General features: G+C 42.6%; 1 protein-coding gene across 4 annotated transcripts in view; it reads right to left on the bottom strand.

The window, feature by feature from the left end:
* SLC35F3 (solute carrier family 35 member F3) overlaps positions 1–24224 on the bottom strand; it is a 266391-nt gene that overhangs the window by 66290 nt on the left and 175877 nt on the right. For all 4 annotated transcript variants that reach the window (XM_005291205.5, XM_005291203.5, XM_065589030.1 and 1 more), the window contains one exon: positions 13245–13569. In XM_005291205.5, coding sequence (XP_005291262.2) covers positions 13245–13569 — 325 coding nt within the window. The remainder of the gene's footprint in view (positions 1–13244; positions 13570–24224) is intronic.

Below are 24224 nucleotides of genomic sequence, written 5' to 3'. Positions count from 1 at the left end.
AGGAATAGTAACATACAAAAGCCAGTCGGAGAACACTTCAGTCTCCCTGGACATTCAATAACAGATTTAAAAGTAGCCATCTTTTAACAAAAAAACTTCAAAAACAGACTTCAAAGAGAAACTGTAGAGCTACAATTCATTTGCAAATTTAACACCATTAATTTGGGCTTGAATAAGGACTGGGAGTGGCTGGCTCACCTCCTCATCAATTATTGGGATTGGACCACATCCACCCTGACTGAATTGGCCTTGTCAACACTGGTTCTCCACTTCTAAGGTAACTCCCTTCTCTTCATGTGTCAGTATATTTATGCCTGCATCTGTAATTTTCACTCCATGCATCTGAAGAAGTGGGTTTTTTACCCACGAAAGCTTATGCCCAAATAAATCTGTTAGTCTTTAAGGTGCCACCAGACTCCTCATTGTTTTTATAAAATGATTGATTCCTAAAGGAAGAACAAGAGAATCTTCACATAGCAGCTAAGAACTAAGAATTCAAAGCTATCTAAGCTACTTAAAGAGAGGGGATAGAGATAGCAAGTTAGGTAGATACAAATTCAAAGGATCTCCCTTAAGAGCCTCCTGAGATCTCCCTTCTAGGAGTTGCAGGGAACTGGTGCTCTCTTCAGCGAGTAGAGAAGACTTATGTGAGCAGAAATACTTTGGAGGCCAAGGACTACATTTTTTTAATAAGAGGGAATTTGTACAATGCAGTTCATTTGACAGGATTGGTGAATTTTGTGTTAGGGGCTACCGAGAGGTTATTAATGAGAGCTTTCACTGACAGAAAAAGAGACAGGTTACACTGGTCTACAATTTTTGAGACGTCATCTGCTTCAGAGATAAAATGTGCTATTTATTATGTATTTTGATGTGCTGAATTCAAATATGACGATTAAAACAACTGATTGGCTACTGTTTCTAAGATATTTAAGTTTTTACATTTTATGTCTATGTATATTGTGTAGATAGTAGAGTTTTAATCATAAATTGTAAACCTAGGTCTTTTCATGTGTTTATGGTTGCTTTACATGATAATATTTCACCTGTCCTGTTTATGTAACACTTTAAAAATCAGCAAAAGGGTTATATAAATAAAATTTATTATGAAACAAAAGGCAAAAAACTATTATGTACATAGTTTAGTCCTATTCAGTGTCTACTTGGCGCTTCTTGGCTTGTCTCTTGTATTCATTAAATGGAGCATCTCTTGTCACTGTCCAGCAATAGTCTGCAAGCATTGATGGGCTCCATTTGCCCTGATAGCGTTTCTCCATTGTTGCAATGTCCTGGTGAACTCGCTCGCTGTGCTCGTCGCTCACTGCTCCGCAGTTCGGTGGAAAAAAATCTAGATGAGAGTGCAAAAAATGTATCTTTAGTGACATGTTGCAACCAAGGCTTTTGTATGCCTTGAGGAGGTTTTCCACCAACAACCTGTAGTTGTCTGCCTTGTTGTTTCCGAGAAAATTTATTGCCACTAACTGGAAGGCTTTTCATGCTGTCTTTTCCTTGACACGCAGTGTATGGTCAAATGCATCATCTCGAAGAAGTTCATGAATCTGAAGACCAACAAAGACACCTTCCTTTATCGTAGCTTCACTTAACCTTGGAAATTTTCCACGGAGGTACTTGAAAGCTGCTTGTGTTTTGTCAATGGCCTTGACAAAGTTCTTCATCAGATCCAGCTTGATGTGTAAGGGTGGTAACAAAATCTTCCTTGATTCAACACGTGCTGGATGCTGAACACTTTTCCTCCCAGGCTCCAATGACTGTCGGAGTGGCCAATCTTTCTTGATGTAGTGGGAATCTCTTGCACGACTATCTCATTTGCAGAGAAAACAGCAGTACTTTGTGTATCCAGTCTGCAGACCAAGCAAGAGAGCAACAACCTTCAAATCGCCACAAAGCTGCCACTGATGTTGGTCATAGTTTATGCACCTCAAAAGTTGTTTCATGTTGTCATAGGTTTCCTTCATATGGACTGCATGACCAACTGGAATTGATGGCAAAACATTGCCATTATGCAGTAAAACAGCTTTAAGACTCGTCTTCGATGAATCAATGAACAGTCTCCACTCATCTGGATCGTGAACGATGTTAAGGGCTGCCATCACACCATCAATGTTGTTGCAGGCTACAAGATCACCTTCCATGAAGAAGAATGGGACAAGATCCTTTTGACGGTCACGGAACATGGAAACCCTAACATCACCTGCCAGGAGATTCCACTGCTGTAGTCTGGAGCCCAACAGCTCTGCCTTACTCTTGGATAGTTCCAAATCCCTGACAAGGTCATTCAGTTCACCTTATGTTATGAGGTGTGGTTCAGAGGAGGAGGATGGGAGAAAATGTGGGTCCTGTGTCATTGATGGTTCAGGACCAGAAGTTTCGTCCTCTTCCTCGTCTGACTCAAATGAGAATGATTCTGGTGCATCGGGAACCGGCAGTCCTTCTCCGTGGGGTACTGGGCGTATAGCTGATGGAATGTTTGGATAATGCACAGTCCACTTTTTCTTCTTTGACACACCTTTCCCAACTGGAGGCACCATGCAGAAGTAACAATTGCTGGTATGATCTGTTGGCTCTCTCCAAATCATTGGCACTGCAAAAGGCATAGATTTCCTTTTCCTGTTCAAACAATGGCGAAGATTTGTTGCACAAGTGTTGCAGCATATGTGTGGGGCCCACCTCTTGTCCTGATCTCCAATTTTGCAGCCAAAATAAAGGTGATAGGCTTTCTTAACCACAGTGGTTATACTGCGCTGTTGTGATGCAAAAGTCACTTCACCACAAACATAGCAGAAGTTATCTGCACTGTTCACACAAGTACGAGGCATCTCTGCTCACTTTGGCTAAACAGAAATGTGTCCCTTTGCAAAATCAAACACTGACAAATAAGAGAGCACGACACTGTATGATTTCTAGAGCTGATATAGGGCAATTTGTTCAGCAGAGTGAACAATTTGTTATGATTGCATCATCCATGACTTCTAAGAATAACATGATACAATTCATATCATGTATGACGCAATACCAGCTTCAGATTGCATCATTCATTGTTTTGCCTAAAAAGCAAGTACTGTCCAAACCCAGTCATAGATTTATTCATAGATCCAGTCAAAGATGTATTTTAGTCATTTCTGGTTTAAATTGAGATCCCTTCCCTTTATAACTCACTTATCCTCCGCCATTCCCAAGTCAAGGGTCGTATATACTGACCCAATAGCATATCTTGAAACTAGAGCCAATCAACAATTTTAAGCATCATTTTCGTTCTCAGTGACCCAGAATTATTAAAGTTTGATTACATTTATTTCAGAAGCATTTTGGCTGTAGAGCAGCGTTATTATAAATTAGTCCTCTTCTAAAATGAGAATTTTCCCTGAGGGAATGACCAAAGTGATGGGCTTAAGTAATAATTCGGTAATATTTCTGCATAGGTATGGCAGGATCTTTAATAGCTCCCAGTTTCCATCTTCAGGTGCTCTATCTCTGGAACATCCCATGGGATGGATCTGCCATTATCCCCGGGTCCTCCAGATTGGAGGGATCCACAACCACTTCAGAAGAAAAGAGAATATGGTTATCACTGTTTCCATCAGGGAGCAGTTCTTCATAATCTTAGTTTCTCTGACAAAGTTTAACAACAGAATCTGTCTGAGCTGAGACTAAGGCTAGGTCTACAATACCCGCCTGAATCAGCGGGTAGAAATCGATCTCTTGGGGATCGAATTATTGCGTCTCATCAGGATGCGACAATCGATCCCCGAATCGATGCGCTTACTCCACCAGCGGAGGTAGGAGTAAGCGCCGTTGATGGGGAGCCGCGGAGGTCGATTTTGCCACCGTCCTCACAGCGGGGTAAGTTGGCTCCAATATGTCGAATTCAGCTACGTTATTCGCATAGCTGAATTTGCGTATCTTAAATCGACCACCCCCCGTAGTGAAGACCTGCCCTAAGAGGCCTGATCTGTGGCAGAAGAGTACCAATACATCTTCTTAGCTTCAGTAGCTAGCCTGCTTACGTTAGTTGGAGGGGAAGAGTTGGGGGGCCACTTGGGGATTTCCCACTTCTTCTGGGGATAGCTCAGTGGTTTGAGCATTGGCCTGCTAAACCCAGGGTTGTGAGTCCAATCCTTGAGGGGGCCATGTAGGGATCTAGGGGCAAAAATCTGTCTGGGGGTTGGTCCTGCTTTGAGCAGGGGATTGGACTAGATGACCTCCTGAGGTCCCTGCCAACCCTGATATTCTAGGATTCTGTGCATCCAAAAAAGCACAACAGTCGGAAGTGTTGAAGGTGGAAGGCGCAGGTACAAGCAGTGCCAGACTGTCACCATCAAGGGTCAGAGTCCTCTGGGAAGGAGAGACAAATAGATCCAGCAGCCATGGGCTGAAGGAGCTCTCCAAGGTGCACATTCCTTGCCCCTTTGTCTTGGTTTACCTGCCTTCTGATTCATGGTAAGTAAATATAACTATCTTTTTCTGTCAAAGGAGCAGGAGCATCATTCTGACTCACTCAAAATGAGGCAAAGAATTGGTGGGAGACAGGGCAGGGCCGAGAGTGCTTGTTGCTCTTCACTTTTTAGCCAGGATGGGCAGGGATGGTGTCCCTAGCCTTTGTCTGCCAGAAGCTGGGAATGGGTGACAGGGGATGGATCACTTGATGATTACCTGTTCTGTTCATTCCCTCTGGGGCACCTGGCATTGGCCACTGTCAGAAGACAGGATACTGGGCTAGATGGACCTATGGTCTGAACCAGTAGGGTGGTTCTTATAATATTTGTCACAGTGAGTCTGGTGCCTCTTCCTATCCCTCACAAGGTGACCGCGAATGACACTAGTTCCAGACTGATATATCAGATGGAGAAGAACAGACACCTTTAAAGAGAAAAGCACATTTTCCTTTAGAGGAAGCATTTATTATCTGATAGGAAAAAATAGTAATTCCAAAAGGAAACATACAATTTAAATGATTGTAGCTTCACACCCTTGCCCTGAATTTCAGCTATACTTATGTAAGCTATTTTTGCCAATAAGAAGAAACAGGGCCAAATCCTGCTCACTTACACTTATCCATTGATTTCAGCTTTAACTTGGGCTAAGCCTAAACCCAACCTCCATATAAGGAGTTTGACTCTGTATTTGGAGGAAGGGTGTTAGTGTAACCCACACACCTCCTGGGCGTGGTGTTCTGTTGCATCTAGTGGCACCAAGATATACTTAGAACTTGTCTACACTAGCAATTAACAGCGCTGCAACTTTCCGCTCAGGGGGGTGAAAAAACACTCCTATGAGCGCAGCAAGTTGTAGTGCTGTAAAGTGCCAGGGACAGCGTCATGGTGTTTATGGTAAGAGAATTAAATATCTGCTGTTTAATGTAACGCTGACAGACCTCGGTTGTCGGCGGGCAGGATTGAACCTCGGTTCTCTGGAGCTTGGTGCATGAGCTAAAAGCCATATGGCTGTTAGCTAAGGCTGTAGCGCAGATTCATTAATCTCTCTCTCTAAGTGGTCTCAGTCCCACTAGAGGGGACAGAACACCACACCCCAGAGGTGTGTGAGTTACATACCTCCCCGAGCTGAGGGGAATTTCATGGTCAATTTCATGGTCATAGGATTTTTTAAATAGTCAGTTTCATGGTTTCAGATGTTTACATCTGAAATTTCATGATATTGTAAATTTCAAGAGGTCCCGTCCCAGAAGGGATTCATGGGATTGCTGCCCTTACTTCTGCGCTGCTGCTGGCAGGGGCACTGCCTTCAGAGCTGGGCAGCTGGAGAGCAGTGGCTGATGGCTGGGCGCCCAGCCCTAAAGCCAGCACTGCTGCTGGTAGCAGCCTAGAAAGGAGGGTTGCAGGGTATGGGGGGTATGTCACTGGGGGGGAGGGCAGGGCCAGCCTTACGGGTGAGCAACCATCCAGGCCCCATGGTCAGGGGGATGCTGTGGTCTCCCCGCTGTAGAACTGATGAATGAAATTGTTTTTAATTGTTCACTGTATTAATGTAACTTCATAAGTAAAGTTTTATGAATAAAACAACATTAATTCATAAAACCGGTTACCCCAATAACTGGCTAATTGACAATTAAGATGCTTGTTAAGAGCCATAGCTGTTCAGCCAGTTGCCCTTGTAAGTTTCACTGTCAATCCAATTCCTGCTTAAATCACTGACTTGCACTGTTTCAGTATTGTAACTTCTGTTCACTGTTTGCCATTCATTACACTTGCCTACATTGTAACTTCTGTTCACTCTTTGCCATTCATTACACTTGTCTATATTGTAACGTCTGTTCACTGTTTGCCATATTGTAATTCAAACTCCATTTTACAACGCTTACTCCATTTTGTAAAAGCTTGCTGCAACGTTCATTTTTGCAAAACCCTGCTGTAATTTTATTAGTTTAGTTTAGATGTGTAAAAAAGGTATGTATGGATGATGGAATCAACCTCCAACACCAGCCTGTCCTGATGAAACAGAGTTCAAACACCAACGGCTGAAGATGCAGACAACAGCCCTAACAAAGTAAGAAGAGTCCACCCTAAAAAGAAAAGAATAAAGGTACAATAGAAGGAAGATCAAAGCCAGGTCTGAGGCTGAAAGTCACGTCTGCAATTGACGGGTGATCAATCACACAGAACCCAAAGGCAATGTGACACAGCAAGACCGATAGACTCTGGATTCAAACTAAAGCCTACAAAAAGGATGGGTGAGATGGAAGACTTGAAAGGGTAAAGTTCTGCTGCCAACATGGGAGGGCAGACCCAGCCCTTCCTTGTGCCCGGCTTTCCTGGCCAGTTAGCCGCCACAAGCTACGAACCCAAGCTGCAAAATCAAGCCGCGGACTCAAGCTACGTTCAGGACTGGTAACTATACAGCAGCTGCAGAACATCTGATGTGTGTGTGTGTGTATGTGTGTATAGGTATTAGGTATTAGTTATTGGTCGTAAATCAAATTGTGTTATCATAATAAATGTGCCTTGCCCCCTGAAACGATCCTGTGTAGTTTTGTCTGCATAACACCGCTCCCACATAGCTAGCCCAAGGCCCCTTTGATCCTGAGGGCTAGGCTCGGAGCTGGGGAGGGGCAGGGCTGGGGGCGCCCCAGCCAGGGGCTCCCACCGTGCGCCAGGCTCCAGCTGCTAGTCCCAGTAGGGCTGGGGAGGGACAGGACTTCCTCTTCCCCTGCACAGGCTGCTCCCAGGGCTGGATCAAACCGACCTCTGGGAACCTCCTCCAGCTGCAGGAAGCTCTTGGTCACTCACTTCTGCCCTGCCTTCAGAGCTGGGCTCCCAACCAGCAGCCGTGGAGCATTCTGCAGCTGGGGGAGGTTCCTGGAGGTGGAGCTGACCTCCCCCAGGCTGCTGGGGGTGCCCCAATCGGGGGCTCCTACCGCGTGCCAGGCTCCAGCTGCTAGTCAGGCTGGGAAGGGATGGGACTTCCTCTTCAGGGCAGAGGAAGTCCTGTTCCTCCCCACCCCAGCCGGGACTAGGAACTGGAGCCCAGTGCACAGTAGGAGCCCTCTTCCCCTACAATAGCCAGATTTCATGGGGGAGATCAGATTTCATGGTCCATTATGTGTTTTCATGGCTGTGAATTTGGTAGGGCCCTATTTATGAGTGATACTGAAACTCTTGCCTTGTCTCCTTTGAGTCAAATACGTTAGAAGTAAAGTATAGTTTCAATTAAAGCAATCTTAGTAGTGGGACCAGTACCCAAGATGACAGTGGTCAAAAATAACTCACCTGGAATTAGCTCTCTATGATTATGATAATCCATTTGCACAGAACACCAACAATGCTTCTGCAGCAGAGATCTGAGTTTTTGTAAGGCAGCAATATTCAAATGTTATCCCAGTTAACTGATTTGCATGAGTATGTCCATTAGGCCAGACAGATCCCCGTTAGATTGGTATAAACTCCATGTAATTCTACTGACTTCATTTGGAGTTCAGTCTGGAGATTTACACCAGTCTAAAATCACTGAGATCAGAATCCGGCCCAAAGTATTTTTATTTTAAATTGAATTTGTTTCAATTTGCTAATGTGGAATTGAATTGTAAAGTAATTATATTGTAGGAATGTGGAGTAAAAGTGCATTAATTTAAGGCTAATGTACCGAACTAGAAGTGGCAGAATTTATAAACGGAAGTTTTTTTAAAAGCAAAAATATATTATGCTTTGCTGGATAACATTTGCTAAATATGCTTAAATTCATTATGTCCTGATATTTTCCTGTCTTATTTATGGCTTTGTTAATGCTGTGTTCTCTGGTGGTAACGCTCATACATAAGCAGAAATATAAATTAGTGGAATGTCAATAGCAAACCACACTGCAGCATTTTAATGCTATTTGGATAAGAATGATTCATGAACATTGAACATTAACAATCAATAGCAAAAAGCTCCCAAGTCGTACCATCTCAGACTGTGTCCTCATCAGCTTCCCTAACTTCATCATGGTCAGGTGATTGCCTGTTTCTGGGTGGGAGATTTCTAAGGGGAACCCACGCATTGGAAGTGGTGTTGGTGATTCAGTAGAGTAGTGCTTCTGCTCCTCAGTCAATATTGAACTAATGGGCTCCAGTAAATTGTTGGGGTTACGGGAGATGCTGGGCTAGAGTCTGATCTTTGTTACTGGTGTAAATCTATAGTAATCTTTTGGGTGTAATATAAAACTGAGACACTGAACACTTCTGGTAATTAATGATTCTGTACCCAATTTTAATCCTACACAAATGTAAATCAAAATGGCATCAATGGAGTTATATCAGAGTAAATAAGATCAGAATCGGGTCCCTCTTCCTCACCACCCCCGGCCCTGCACATTTTTTAACACCAGTATTCTGGTCCAATTCCATATAAACCTACATTTAGGCATTATTCTCAGGGCTTGTCTACACAAATGTTTAGTTCACGACAAGCTGGAGGCCGAATCTACCCGACACTATCCTGCCATGGTCTAACTGTCCCTGTAGGCCCTGCTGACACCCATTAATAAACTGTTAACAGTGAATTATGCTAAACCAAATTAGAGACACTAATTCTGAAGGAGAGTGTCCACACAGGGGTTTAATACAGTTTAGCTAATCTACTTTAAATTCACACCTTTGGTTAATTTAGATTAATTTTCCTGAGTGTCCCTGTGTAGACAAGCCTAAAGTGAATTTTTAAGAGGTACTTTAACTTCCCCCTGGATAAATGCAGAGTTAAACAATATCTTACTAAGGCTCTAAGTCTACCTTGTCTTCAGTGAGATAGCCTGGATTACAGCTTAAGGGAAGAATTAGGCCCAAAGTAGTTCTTAAGACAATGGAGGTGCTTCTGCTTATCCTAACCCATCTTCAAAAGTACAGCTGAAGAATGGCATCCTATTAATTGTGAAGGTCCCTCAACCTGGATATAATTTGAAATTAATCAATATTGTCTGAATTGAATTATCATTGATACTCCCATTGTGCTCTGATAAGGTGTTCTCAGTGGGGTTTTTATAGGTCCTGTAGTGTTACTGCGCAGGTGGAGAGAATCCTATCAGTAATCCTTACCAACTAGTTTATAAGTGGCTGTTTGCAACTTGTACTTCAGCTAGTTTTTCGGTAAAATAATATGGCTGTTTTAATACATTTTTTAAAACATCCATTAAATGATTAATTCACATTATGGAGAAACATTGGAAAATCGTATAAAGAAAACAACCAACCAACCTGTTAAATGTAAAGAAGTGCGATACAGTTTTAGTCAAAAAAATTCAAATTTGGCTCCCTAAAGGTAGGCTCCTCAATCCACATTTAGGCATATAAATAATAAAATGTGCTTTACCATGCAAAAAGGTGCCTAACTTTAAACTAGTTTGTGTGTAGGACCGATATAGCCTTCTATGAAGAAGTTACAAGATGTTCTAGAATTATATAGGGAGATATTGTACAGGAGGCTTTTAAAAGCAGAATAAGTAGTTCAAATGTTTGTCTTTGGGGGAGAAACCCAGCCATCCATTCTTATGATGCTTTTATGATTTCTCATTTCCTTTTTCTTTTCTATAAAGTTTAAGTATAAAAAGGTTTAAAATGCAAGCTTTATTAATGTGACATTTTACATGATTTACCATCTAGCCTTTGTCAAGTAATCCACAGCTCTCACCAAAACTTGTAATGGGAGGGAGCCGGGAGGAGAATTTAAAGGATGCGACAGTGGGAAACAATGCTCTGGGGCCTCCTCTTTTAGCACGGGCCCTGTCATCTCTGTGATGTCCTTTGGTGCGGACACTGCATCTCCTCCTGAACCACTTTCTAATACCTCTGGACTAGGTAACCCCCCCCGGGAGTGCTGGAACAATTTGTACAGTGGGGATGCTGAGAGCCATTGAACCAAACTGTAAATCCTGGAAACCACTTGAAGCCAGGGAGTGTGGCAGCGCAACCAGCTCCAGCACCTATGACCCCGCTTGTGGTTAGGGCATTCACCTGGGATGTAAAAGATCTGAGTTCAAATCCATTCTCCATCTGATTTGGAGCACGGACTTGATCCAAGTTTTCTCGTATGCCAGGTGAGTGCTTTAGCCATCAGATTATGGGCTAAACTGGGTTGGGTCTTTCTTAACTTCTCCTGTTGGAGCTGTTACACTTTGTATAAATAATTAAATGTTTATTGGATCAGGGACTTGACCCTGACTCTCCCCCTCCCAACTGAGTACCTTACGCTAACCACCAGGCTATAGAATCAGCCTCTCTCTGGTCTAATAAATTTTAACAGTGAAAGTAATTAACTACTGGAACAATGTACCAAGGGTTGTGATGGATTCTGCATCACTGACAATTTTACATCAAGATTGGATGTTTTTCCTATGACAGATGCTCTAGTTCAAACAGGAATTATTTCAGGGAAGTTCTCTCAGAGTGGTCCCTTTTGGTCTTGGGATCTACGAATCTATAAAAAGTACTACCACATATATGCAGAAAAGGCAATAAATAACACTTGCTGCAGGAAACATACCCTTGTGTTTCCTCAGGCATAATATAGGATTTTGCATATATGTTATTAATAATTATTTGTATAGCAGTGGCACATAAAAACCCCAACTTAGATCATGGACCCATTGTGGTAGGCACTGTATATACACCTAACAAGGGACAGTCCCTCCCGTGACCAGTTTATAATCTAAATAGACAAAGTGTGGAGGAGAAACAGAGGGGTGAAATGAGTTACCCAAAATCACCCAGTAAGTCAGTGACAGAAATAGAATCCAGGTCTCTTAACACACCGTCCAGTGCCCTATCCAGTAGATGCCTATAATATGCTTAGTTAATCACAATTCACTCTGCTGGTCAAAGGTGCAAATGTACAGTCTTCACAATTGTTCACTAAACAGGCTATATGTTTATTTGAAATGAAATCTCAGCTACATCTCAAATAGAATTTAGGATTTGCACCCTTTCTTCAGCTCAGTCATCAATTAATTGAATGGAAGGCATAAGATTATCAGCAGAATTAATTAACCTTAAAGAAGAAGAGAATTAGTGTGCTGCTTTTAAGCTCTGGGGATTTGAAGGGCTACAGTATCTCACACCAGGATTCACAAGTATTTAAACATAAGGTTGTCTGCAGCAAATTGAAAGTAAAATAAAAACCAACACAAACAAACCAAAGGAATAAAATCTGGTAGTAATATGGTAGTATTCATGATCACTTTTGGACAAAACTGTCACAATCTCTAACGTCTAGGTTCTCTCATTTCTCAAAAGGGGGATAAAAATGAATGGAAATATATTTCATTGACATTATGGCTAGCTGCAGGCTGAAGTTGAAGTGTAATGACAGCATCATCTTAAACCTTATTCTAAAACTCCTTGGTATTGCCGTAGGAACTGAAGAATTGTGGTGAAGTCCCTTCATCCACAATTTCCCTGATGAAGTTATAACAGTAAGAAGATATAACTAACATTAACCAGAATGAAATTCCATGATTTTTAATCTTTACCATAGTAACATAGAGTACAGTACCTCTTGAGTGCCCTGATTTCATAGGTATGTTCTATAGTAAGTTTCTGACCCATTACTACACATCTGGAAGTTAAAAAAATCTCAATGAAGGAGCAAATTATACCTGCTCCCATATCTGGGCAACCTCTCTGAAGTCACGAGGGTCCCACTGGTATAACTGAGACAAAAGATGTTCCCAAGTCCGATTTTTCATTGCCCTGACATTGGGCTAAAGACTTTTTCAGGTGGGTCTCTAACAGTGACATCTCATCTCTGCACAGCCCAATTAGATTCCTAATTCTACAACCTTTTAAAAAGAGAAGGTAATGTTTGCGAAGATGTCAGACTGACATGGGACTAACTTGGTGACTTTGTACCTTTTTAACATAAATGTAAAGGAGGTTGTTTACATGAAGTAATACTGGACTCTGGCATTGCATCAAGCTGCACTAAGCATCACTGGGCTATAGAAGAGACTTTTATTCATGGAAGGATATCTTCAATTCAAACATTTTATCTGAGAAGTTTTTGCTAAGGCTGGAAAAGGAGTGAAAAATGCAGTTCCAAGACTGGGGGAGAACCTCAAAATGAGCCAGATCCTGAAGCTGATTAAGGGCCCTCAATTGCAACTGAAGCTAATGGGAGTTAGACACTCAGCACTTCCCACGAGGTGATCCACACCTTGTAGATGGAAAAAGGTACATTAAGGGCAAAATTCTATCCTCAGCTATACCTGTGCTACCCCAATGAAATGTATGTGGTAGCTGGGGTGTCACTGGGGTCAGAGTTCAGCTCTAAATATCTAGAGATGAAAGGGATTTGCCAACCCAATGTTATAGCATCCTTTGCAGGCAATCCATAGTACCACAGAAGCATAGGTTTTGGAAGCAGCTGCTTTCCCATTTTACTATGAGGGAGAGATTGCAAGAAAGTTAGCTCTAAAGTAGAGGAAGAACTCAATTTTTTTCAAGGATAAGATGGAAAACCCCAGACAGGTAATAAAATAAAGTGCACACTTCAATCAAATGCCTTTAAAACAAGCATTGGAAATGAACCTGCAAGTCTTCTTTTGGAATAAGTTCATAGAAGGAATAAAAAACATACTCAGCTTGCAAGCCTTCAATAGTGAATTCAGAACCCTCTTTAACAATGCTGAATAGAAAAACATTCAATATTGATTTAACAAAGTGATCTGAATAAAACATCAGCTCAAGGGGTACAGCAACATTCAAGTATCATGAAAGCAAAACTGAAAACACAAAGCTCTCTTACCTGTATCTTTGCTTCGGAGACTGTTTCTCAGTTGATTTGAAAACATGTCCAATATAATACAAAGGAAAAAATAAAAAGTTCCAGTTTGTTGCAAACCATGTCAGAGTGAAGGGTGCATCGAATTTCTTAAAGGTCAATTTTGCTAGCTGGGTTGAACCGGACCAGGAGGAGCAGACACCCAGGACCACTGCCACTCCCCAGAAAAATTTCTTGAGTTGGGTCACTGAGCATTTCCAACAGCAACGATTTCCCCTTCCACTGCCTTCCACCCCAGCCTGCATCTGTGCTTCTGCTGGGGCTGGAGATTCCCGGGAGTGCTCATCCCCTGAAGAGATGAAAACACAAGAATTAAAAAGAATTCTACACAGCATTTTACTTTCCAAGAACCAAATCCTGGGCCCATTTGGAGTCAAAGGGAGTTTTACCATCGACTTCAATTAAATAAGGATCTTGCCACAAATATGTAGTTCATTTCATATCACACTAAAGCACCTAGCACATTTTGGGGACAATTGCAGGCTAATAATAATTATCATCTCTACAGTGAGAAGTAAGGTGGCAAAATGAAAAGTGAAATTACATACTGTTCTGTAGTCATTACGTTAGAAGATTTACAAAAATAATACTGAACTCTGCTATGACATGCAAATGAATGAATGTTGTGCTGTTTAGCTTCATGAAAGATCAATGGGAATAACAGCAACATTCACAATCAGTACTGTCTTGGGAGTCTTAGAACTGCATATTTTGTGCAACATCGTGTTTCTTTCTAAAGCGGGAAGAGGAAAATTTATTTATTCTTTCAATTACACGGGCGTTACTCTGGAGTAACAGCAATGGGCTAGTGTTATTGGTGTGGCTGGAGCACTGCTGAACTCCAGTAATCCCTGGCTGGTGAAATAGCCCTTTGGGGGGCTGTTACCAGCTGGTGAAACTTAGAGCAGCCTTTGGGATTCTCTAAATTGCACTAGGGACTAGGCCACCTTAGCCTGCACCTCCTTGAGTCCTGTACCAACCAGGGTTCAGCCAGACCTGAGGAACAAGCCCAGCAACTTCAAATTTACACCAATGTAACTGCAATCAAAATATGGCCCAGAGAGACCAATTTTCAAACATTGGTATCTTAACAGAATGTGCAAAATCCATATTTGGCTGCTTGAATCTGCATATAGACATGTAAATTGGGTAGTTGGGCACCTATGTGCCCATTTGACTGATCAATTATAACATTGCAGTAGGCAAATTACATGGCTAAATTTGAAAACTTGGCCACCATTTTATTCTTTGCCTGAATGACAGCTGGTATGTCTTCTCTATTACCAGCTGTGACACTGACAGATTGGTCAATTTGTGTGTGACCATACCAACTTAACAGGAGGCACTGAAATGGTAAATAGGGTCATTCCTTGTAGATAGTTCTCAAAGCCATGTTAAGTAGACTAGAATCTTTAATATGTTTGCCTGTATTGTTTGTTAGAGAATCAAAGTGTAGATGCTGTGGGTTTGCATTCACCTATATCTTGTTAGAAGTTAACAATGTAACCAGATTAGTTTGTAGATACTAATTCCCTTTCATGTCTTAATTGCATGTGGATGGGTCAATTAACTTTAAGATCAAAGATGTAGGATACTGTAGGAAATGATATTATTTACATTTGTCTTCAACATAATTGTCTATGCCATAATGAACTGCCTTTACAATTTGATTGGTTAACTGCCTTATTTTAATGAATACAATTAGTTACCTGTGTATGCATAGGAAACAGGAGATTAACTTCAAAGCAAAGAGCCTGCTGTGGCAATTGCTATCAAGAGAGTATCCAATGGCTTCAACTATAAAGGAAACTTCGGGCCTGATCCTTTTAATTTCAGATCTGCTTAAACTTTGACAGGGAAAGTCTAAACCACAAGACTGAGATCTCCAGGATTTCTTTGGATTTACCCTGGAATTCTCATGGAAGAATCTGAACAAACTCTGCACTCGGACTGTATCCTTTTAAATTGATTCCAGAATTCTTTTACAAATCAGCAGTCTCACCATTTCTGCTATGAAACTAATCTAAGAACTTTACACACATTTGTATGTATTTTGATCTCTTAACCATACGTAAATCTTTCTTTTTCTTTTATTAATAAACCTTAGATTTACTTAATAAAGATCGGCTGTAAGCACGTACTTGGGTGAGATCTGAAATATTCATTGATCTAGTGGGCAATGTGTCTGGTCCCTTGGGATTGGTAGAACTTTAAATATGGTGAATAAGGCTTTCAATAACCCCTCACTATATTAGTCTGCCTGGATGGAAGCCAAAGGTTGGATTGTTTAAAGGGGACTGTAGTTTGGCTTCTTGGTAACCAGTGTGGTATTACAGAAGCTATTTGGTTACTAGCTTGGTGAATCTAATTAATTATAGACTAAACCACCAGTTCTGGGAATTGTCTGCCCTATTCCTTGCAGTTTGCCCTGAGTAAGCATTCTCAGTGTGGCCTCTCCAGGCACCATGTTCACACCAGCACTTACTGTACTTTTACCTTCTGAACTAAAGGCCAATCCTATATGCTGATGAATGCCTTCAACTCCTATTGAAATCAGTGGGCATTGATGGTCCTCAGCATATTTCAGGAAGTGCTCTGCTCCCTGAAGGACCAGGTGCTTACAAGCTTTCTGATGGCTGTTTAAAGTCATTCAAGCTCTGTTTAAGACATTAGTCACCTGCATGTGATGCTGCTATGCAGTGTTTTCATTTTAAAAGCTGATTTCTTTAAGGTATGCTAGTCCATTCATTCTGAACACAGATGAAGTGCTAATTCATGTTGAGGGGCTGGAACCTAGAAAGCTTCAAATGCATTCACAGGTCATTTAATACACTGAAAAGTGGAAACCAGAGGTTTTCACATTGCTGCACTGCATCTGCAGGCTAGAATTAGCATCAAGAACAATAGTTCTGTATCACTACACAATTTAAAGCCAGGTTATGGGACATCCACACACAATTTTTTTTTACTGAAGAGATCATGCAATCTGTATGTTGAACTGTTATATGTCTCTTTAGAGTTTTACAGTGTGACTTGGGTGTTTACTGATACACCTCTACCCCGATATAACGCTGTCCTCGGGAGCCAAAAAATCTTACCGCATTATAGGTGAAACCGCGTTATATTGAACTTGCTTTGATCCGCCGGAGTGCACAGTCCCGCCCCCCCGGAGCGCTGCTTCACCGTGTTATATCTGAATTCGTGTTATATCAGGTCACGTTATATCAGGGTAGAGGTATATAAGCTAATACGCGTGTAAGCCAATACACATGTAGACCAAAGGTATTCTCCAAAAGTACACTCTGTGTTGCTACTTAACTCTAAAAAAAAAAAAAAGATAAAGTACATGATATGAGGTAACTATATCATCTAATAAAACTATTTTGACACAGAAAAAACAAAAAAGAACTCCCTCCCTGCCCCCGATTAAGCACAATGGGGTGTTTTCAAAACGTTGTGCATCAGTTGCACATCTAGACATCAAAAAATGGGGCCACATGAGTATACAGGAGCAAGGATATTTAAGTAGATATGCAGTTATATAAGGTTTTTTTGAATGGGTTTAAAATATTCACACAGAAGTAGGGAAAAGAGAGTTCTAATCTCTTAGGCCTTGGCTACACTTGCAGCTGTACAGCGCTGTGAGGTAAATCTGTCTTCGTACAGCTGAGTAGGGAAAAGCGCTGCAGTCTGTCCACACTGACAGCTGCCAGCGCAGTGGCATGGCCACACTTGCAACATTTGCAGCTGTGTTGGGAGCGGTGCATTATGGGCAGCTATCCCAGCATTCATGTGGCTGCAACGTGCTTTTCAAAACAGGGGTGGGGTGGAGTGCGACAGGGAGTGTGTGGGGAGAGAGTGCTTTTTGGAGCATGTCAGCACTCTAGTTTGCAAGTTCCGAACTCCCGACCCCCTGCTCATTCTTTCACTCACTCAAAGCAAACAGCAAACTGTTTGCTTTTTCTCTGTGGTACGAGCTTTGAAACCGGCACTTCCGCATTCCTGCAGCCGGTCACCACAATGGAGAGGATTGGCCATTTGACAAGGTGATTAGTACAGCGCTGCAAGCGTTTACACTCACACCCGTGAGTCGTAGCTACTCCGCTGTATCTCTTATGCTTCTCGGAGAGGTGGAGTACCTGCAGCGGTGTACCCAGGGAGATACAGCGCTGTAAGTGCCCTGCCAGTGTGGACAGAGAGTGAGTTACAGCGCTGGGGGAGGCTTTACAGCGCTGCAACTCGCAAGTGTAGCCAAGGCCTTAGTCATCTACTTTCAATTTTCAGTGGAAAAACCGTGTGGGCAGCTTCCCATGTAAATATACATGCACTAAAGGGTCAACTTATTATCCAAGGTTAATAAAATATTACATTAAAAATACATTTAGATTGCAGAATCAATCACTCAAAGTTAGGAAATGCCAGAACTGAGACAGATAGACTTGTCTGTTAAACCTTAATTCATGTCCCCTTGTGTGGATGCATTATTATACCTTTTTTTAATTACATGATCACATGTAATTAAAGCTTCCTGCCTCATTCAACACATAGACTGGACGGAATTTAGTGACCGAGACAGCTGTTCAATATTTTTTCTTTTTAATCATTCAGTGTGTAATTCCCCACACTTATATGCTGAACACCATATAACCCTTGCAATGAATAAGGAATTATTAATTTCCTCATGGTCTTCTTTATGGCATGTGTCACTGTAGCACTGAGTGATTCACAAATGTTAATGAATTTATCTTCATTACACCTCTTCCCCACTTTACTCTTATTCCTAATCTGAGGTGAAATAAGTTGCACAAGAACTATGTGTAGGGACTTACATGCTTGGTCCTCCTGCATGTATGCAGTCACATTTTCCTGCAGACCATACCCATTTTGTCTTTGACCCTGTCTCTTTTGTACCTCATGCCATATCACATGCATTAGCTCTGGGAAATGGTCTCACCCCCTCAGGCTTTTCAGCACTTAGATCTGCAGTAGAATTATTTTCCCAAGTAGGTGAGGATGTATGAGGTTTTTCTTCTGCTTTTCCTGAATTTGCATGTGCACACAGAGGGTCTGTCTATACTGCAGCTGATGTAGACATACCAGAGCTAGCTTTGATATAGCCAGCTTGATAACAACAGCAGTGAAGCTCTGCAGCAGGGTCTAGCATTTGAGTACATACCCAGGGTCCTGGGAAGGGTTGTCCAGCCCATGCTGCCACTGCTTCACTGCTATTGTTATTTGAGCTAGCTACATGAAAGCTAGCTCGGGTACATCTACACATGTTGCAGTCACATCTCTAATTGCAACGCAGACATTCTTTAGGCCCAAATGCTGAGTGTCACTGTGGCTGTGTAAGATCCAAACAGAGCATAAACAATGTGCTACCTCTGCACTTATGGGCTAGAAAGCAGAAAACAAGCACAGGGGACCTTCATATATTGGGGGTCTGGCCAGAGTTCAAGCACTGCATAGATCCCCGGCTCTGGGAAGGTGGCCAGGTGTCCGGTTTTCAACTGGAAAGTCCGGTCAAAAAGGGGACCTGACAGTAAAGTCTGGTTACTGCAGGGAGGACACTGGGTTATCACCCAGGCTAGCCCCTACTCAGCCGGAGCCATCTCCAACCTGTGTCGGGCGGCTGCAGATCCCAGCCCCGGCTCTGCAGGTGAGTCCCTCCCAATCTGGGGAGAGATGAAAAGCAGAGAGCAATGGAGGCAGTGGGGAAGAGGAGCAAATGGGGGATGGAGCCTCAGGGGAAGAAGCGGGGTAGGAGTGGGGCCTTGGGGGATGAGGTGGGGTGAGGGAGGTTCCAGCACTCTGGCTGGAGAGTCCATTTTTTAAACATTACAACGTTGGCAACCCTATCCCTGACAGCAAAATTCCACATGGGGGCAGGAGAAAGGAGAATAGTGGGCAGTGTCTGCTTCTTCCCTAATACTTTGCAGTAGTTGCTGTAGCCAGGCACCAGAGATGGCTGAAGCTAGCTTTGAATGGAGGGGTAGTGGGGTGTCTGCTCTGCATGGGGAGCCAGGGGAGCTACTGAGACTCTGCTGGGCTCTAGACTAGGAAGAGGGGGTGTGGCAGTTTGCATCTCTCTTACTGGCTGCCGGGGGTAGCTCCTCCCCGGCTCTATCATCCCAGTTTCTACCTGCTCCCTGGCCAGATCCCAGGTGCTTGCAATGTCCACTCCAGCCATGACGGGTCCTGCTCCCATGCACTTGCATGCAGTTTACAGGGCACACTGGTTCCCAGAATGTATAGTGGAATGATGCTCAGGGTCATAAACATAGGTCAGCCCACACAACAGTTCCATTGTGGGGGCACTAGTCTCTACTGCCCCTGTTTGCGCCACCCCTGCCAGGGACCAAACGTTGTGTGCATATTATCTTTATGCACACATTCCTGAGACAACCGCCCAATTAGATGTTTCATATGGAAATATCAGCATCTTTAAGATACATTCCATGGCAATTACAACCTGTAAAAGAGAGCAAAATTTTGCACTTTACATATAATTCATAGGCAAAATGAATCATCCATATGCACTTAAACCTATGTGTTAAATACACCAATAGAAGTGTTCACATTGCACAAATGCAGTGAAAGACAATACTGAATGTATCACTTTACTTTGAAAATGATCTCACAGATCAGGGTTTGAATTTCTAAGGATGCTCGTACCTTAGACCATCTAATTTGCATGCTGGATGGAGTAAAACTTATTCCTGTCAAAATGAGCTACATAATGTTGGAGAAAGAGTCCTGTGCCTCTCTTCAAAAAGGCTTTTCTAGCTTACCCTATTGTATAAGAGTTCTGCATGTGGTTTCTTTTAATTTGTCTGTAAGACAAACTGCACCACCCATCTTTGATTTCCTGTATTCATGGAGGGCTAGAATATGTCATACAGGTACAGTCATCAATTGGGAAAGTTGCATTGCCCTTGAGAGAGACCCAGCGACATTGTCCCAGAATCAGATTGCCTCCTGGAGCTTCATACAGTGTACAGGAGTATACAAACTGCAACACCTTTTTAAAGTGTTCAGAGATCTCCTACAGCTCTCCTGGTGGGACCAGACAGTTGTATTGGCTGGCATGTATGATAGGCGGAGCTACAGCTTTGCTTACCTTCTCCCTTCCCTGCCTCCCTAGGGAAATGTCTCTGGAGCAGTCCCTTGAGTGGAGTGGAGTGCATTTCTGGCCAGTTTCTGTGCAAATGCACAAGGAGGAGGAAAGACTCCTTACTCCCTTTCCACCAGTGCACATCAGCATACGGATCAGTTAGAATCTAGCTCTGCATCTGTATCATACCAACAAAATGCCTTTTATATTTGCTAATGTAGTACACTAAAGAAATTCTATTTTCTGATCTCGAGATTTCTAGTATTTATGCTCCCTTTGCTCCTTCCCAGCAGGCTGAAGTATACACAAGGGGCATCCGGCCTGAAGCAGTCAATCATGATACCAGGACAAAGAAAAAGTACTTTTTTTTTTTTAAAGAAAACTTTCATTCAATCGTTCCTACTTTTTATCCTCATACAATGTCATCCTCTCTTCTTAGCCACTGCTCCTTATCATTCAGTGACAATGAAAGGAAGCAGCCTTCACAACCAAGGACAGTGCCTATGCCCAACAGCAGCTGTCTGTCTGCAATCCTCCCCAGAGACTAAGGCTATGTCTACACTACCACTTATGTCAGCAAAACTTATGTCGCTTGGGGGGGGAGGGTGTGGAAAAAAACAGCGGCTCCCCCCCCCCCCCCGAGCGTCATAAATTTTGCCAGCATAAGTGCTCATGTGCATAGTGCTATGTTGGCGAGAGAGCTTCTCTCATCAGCACAGAGTGGCTACATGAGCGATCTTACAATGGCGCAGCTACATCAGTACAGCTGTGCCGGTGTAAATTCGCTAGTGTAGACATGGTCTCAGTGTATCACCTCTGAATACCCTGTCTACACCAGTTCAGTAACTACTTGACAGCACAAGTCTCTTGTGCACTGTTAGTAGTTAAAGACCTAACATGAATACTACAGGGATAGCTTATAACTAACCTGTGTGGTCTAATAAAGTGATACTGATGAAAACTAAGATCCTGATTCTGTCTGCTCTAACACCACCAGTGTAAATCAGAAGGAAATCCACTGAAGTCACCGAAATGAAAAATGACGTGAGATTAGACTTAGACCCCATGTATTCAACACAAATTTATTCACTTATCTCTAAACCATTTTAATCATTGTTAATCAGTGTCACTAATGGAGGACGGCGTGTTATACGTGTGCAATATGCCCACTCCAGCCTACTGGAATCCTAAACTGTCCCTCATGATCTAAGGACCTTAGTCAGGAAGATACTGAAGCACACACCTAATGTGAACAGTCTCACTGACTTCAACGGGACTACTCCTGTGCTTAAATTTAAGCACATGCTTAAACAGCTTCCTAAATTGGGGCCCAAATGAGGAGTTAAGCTTTTCTTAATTTTGAGAGAATGAGGATTCTTCACATGATAAAGGATCTCACTAACAATTACAAATGAGCAAACCTCAAGGTGTTTGTGCATCACAAGTCACTCAAACTATTCTTTGATAGTTTGGGCATTTCACAAAAGAAGTTTTGGGAAAAAAGTAGTGGGAAAGGAGGATCTGGCAAAACAGCTACATTAGATGGTACTTGAAACTCCAAAGTTTAGAATTCGGGGTCTAATTTCAAATCCATAATGTTGAAGAGGTTCAAAATTAACCAAAATATTTTCACACAGCTCTAACTGTGATGTCTTTTGTTGTTTACACACAAGAATTACAATATGAAGAAAACATACACAGCTGGGTCCCAAATAACCATGTTCACTAAACAGACAAGACCCATCTACATATTGATGCTCTGACTGGGTGCTGCTGGCTTTCCAAACAGAGAACACAGTATGCTGCTCTTGACTAGCAGGGTGGAGGAATAGCTCAGTGGTTTGAGCATTAGCTTGCTAAACCTAGGGTTGTGAGTTCAATCCTTGAGGGGCCATTTAGGGAACTGGGATAAAAATCTGTCTGGGGATTAGTCCCCCTTTGAGCAAGGGGTTGGACTAGAAGACTTCCTGAGGTCCCTTCCAACCCTGATATTCTATGATTTAAGCTATTTAAAATTATACTACCCATACCGCTTAAACTATACTATCATTACTTATATTACTAGGGTTTCAGAGCTACTAAAGGGCATCTTGTGAAGAAGGGACTACATTCCTTATCATGGTTTGTGTCACAGAAAACCATAAATGCCGAAGGGGCAACAGAACTAATGTATACTGATTCATGTATCATAATCACAATACTGATTAATGTATCATAATTTTTAAAAATTGCAAAATATTCCATTATACAAAATAATAGCAAAATATTGTGTATTACATGAGATGAATTTCTAAATAGGAAATATTAGGTAAAAACAAACTTTCAATTGCAAAAAATTAGCCTAAGATGTATTAAGTTTCCCTTTCTATTTTTACATATTCCCTCTTTCTCTATTAAACATTCAGAAAATATTTCCTGGAAAATATATATTCTAATTTGTATGGGGAAATAGAGTTGATAAATTATCAAGTCCAAACTGAAACAGCTTGGAAAGTTATACTAAAAAGGGGCTGTTTAATTTATTCCCAGAGGCACCCGCTTAAAACTTCTTTTCAAACCACGGAAATAGTCATCATTAAGACACTATGCTCCACTGTGAATTTCGATGCTTTTTTTCCCAATACTGTCTTTTTTACTTTTATTCACCCACTGAATTAAGAGTCCAGAGGTACCAGTTATTTAATCATCATAGTACAATCGTTTCTACATTGTAAGGTGTTTTGTTGTAAGCAGTTTGAAGAATAACCCTAATCAAGAGGCAGGGCTGTTCCTGGCCATTTGCGTGCCTTACGCAGACCCAGGCCTCCGCAGGGGGTGGGGGTGGGGAGGGGCTGGCCCCAGGCCTCCACGGGAGCAGGGACTGGGGCAAAACCGCTCCGCGGCCCCAGCCCGCTCCACTCTGCTCCCCTGGCTCCCAGCCTTGGGGACAGGGGGTGAACTGCCCCCCAGCACTCACCAGCAGCGTGGCTGAGAGCCAGGAGAGCGGAGCAGGGTGGGGCCGGATTGCTCCATATACCACGCGGTGAGTGCAGGCCGACCCCTGCAGCAGTCCTCAGGGGAGTGGGGGCAGAGCAGGGGCGGGGCTTTGGGGAAGGGGTGGGGCTGGGGCTGGGGCGGAGCAGGGTCAGGGGCTTTGGGGAAGGGGTGGAGTGGGGGCGGGAAGAGGCGAGGCTGGGGTGGAGCAGGGATAGGGGCCATGGGGAAGAGGCGGGGCAGGGGCTGGAGCAGCACGCAGCTGCGTAGGGCACCAGGAAATTTGGTGCCCCAAATTTCCCGGTGTCCCACGCAGCTGCGTATTTTGCATATGGGTAAGGACGGCCCTGTCAAGAGAGGAGTCATGCATGTCATAGCCAGAGAAAACATGTCTGTGATAGTCTGAAATTGAGATGTTTTTGTTTTTATTCCTTATTTTTATTCCTGTCTTGAACTGAAGTTGCATTAGAACTCTCAAAAGGATCCTGCAGTCTTTATTGCAACTAAGAAAGAACCTTGGGGTGAAATCCTGGCCCCACTGAAGTCAATGGGAGTTTTGACATTGTCTTCAATGGGTCCAGGATTTCATCCCTGGAGTGTGGAAGCAGAGCTTTCATAGAATAAAACTCCCATGACCAAAGACACAGTATTGGGTTCTGGAACAAATATCTTGCTAGATCTGTACGGGATTTCAGTCTGCAGAAAGGTTTAGACATGTTTGTTCTTAGTAATGAAAAAGAGACTGGATTCTCAGCAAGAAACTGTTATATTGATTAACCAATAGTTTGAGCACCATGTGAGCAAGTGAATGTCCTTCTCAAGGAATGGCTTCATCTCTGATGAAGTCTATCCATACA

Source organism: Chrysemys picta, chromosome 3, assembly GCF_011386835.1.
Source record: "Chrysemys picta bellii isolate R12L10 chromosome 3, ASM1138683v2, whole genome shotgun sequence".
NCBI classification, from domain to species: Eukaryota; Metazoa; Chordata; order Testudines; family Emydidae; genus Chrysemys; species Chrysemys picta.
Note: the sequence above shows the minus strand (reverse complement) of the source record. Positions and strands in the feature narration are given on the sequence as shown.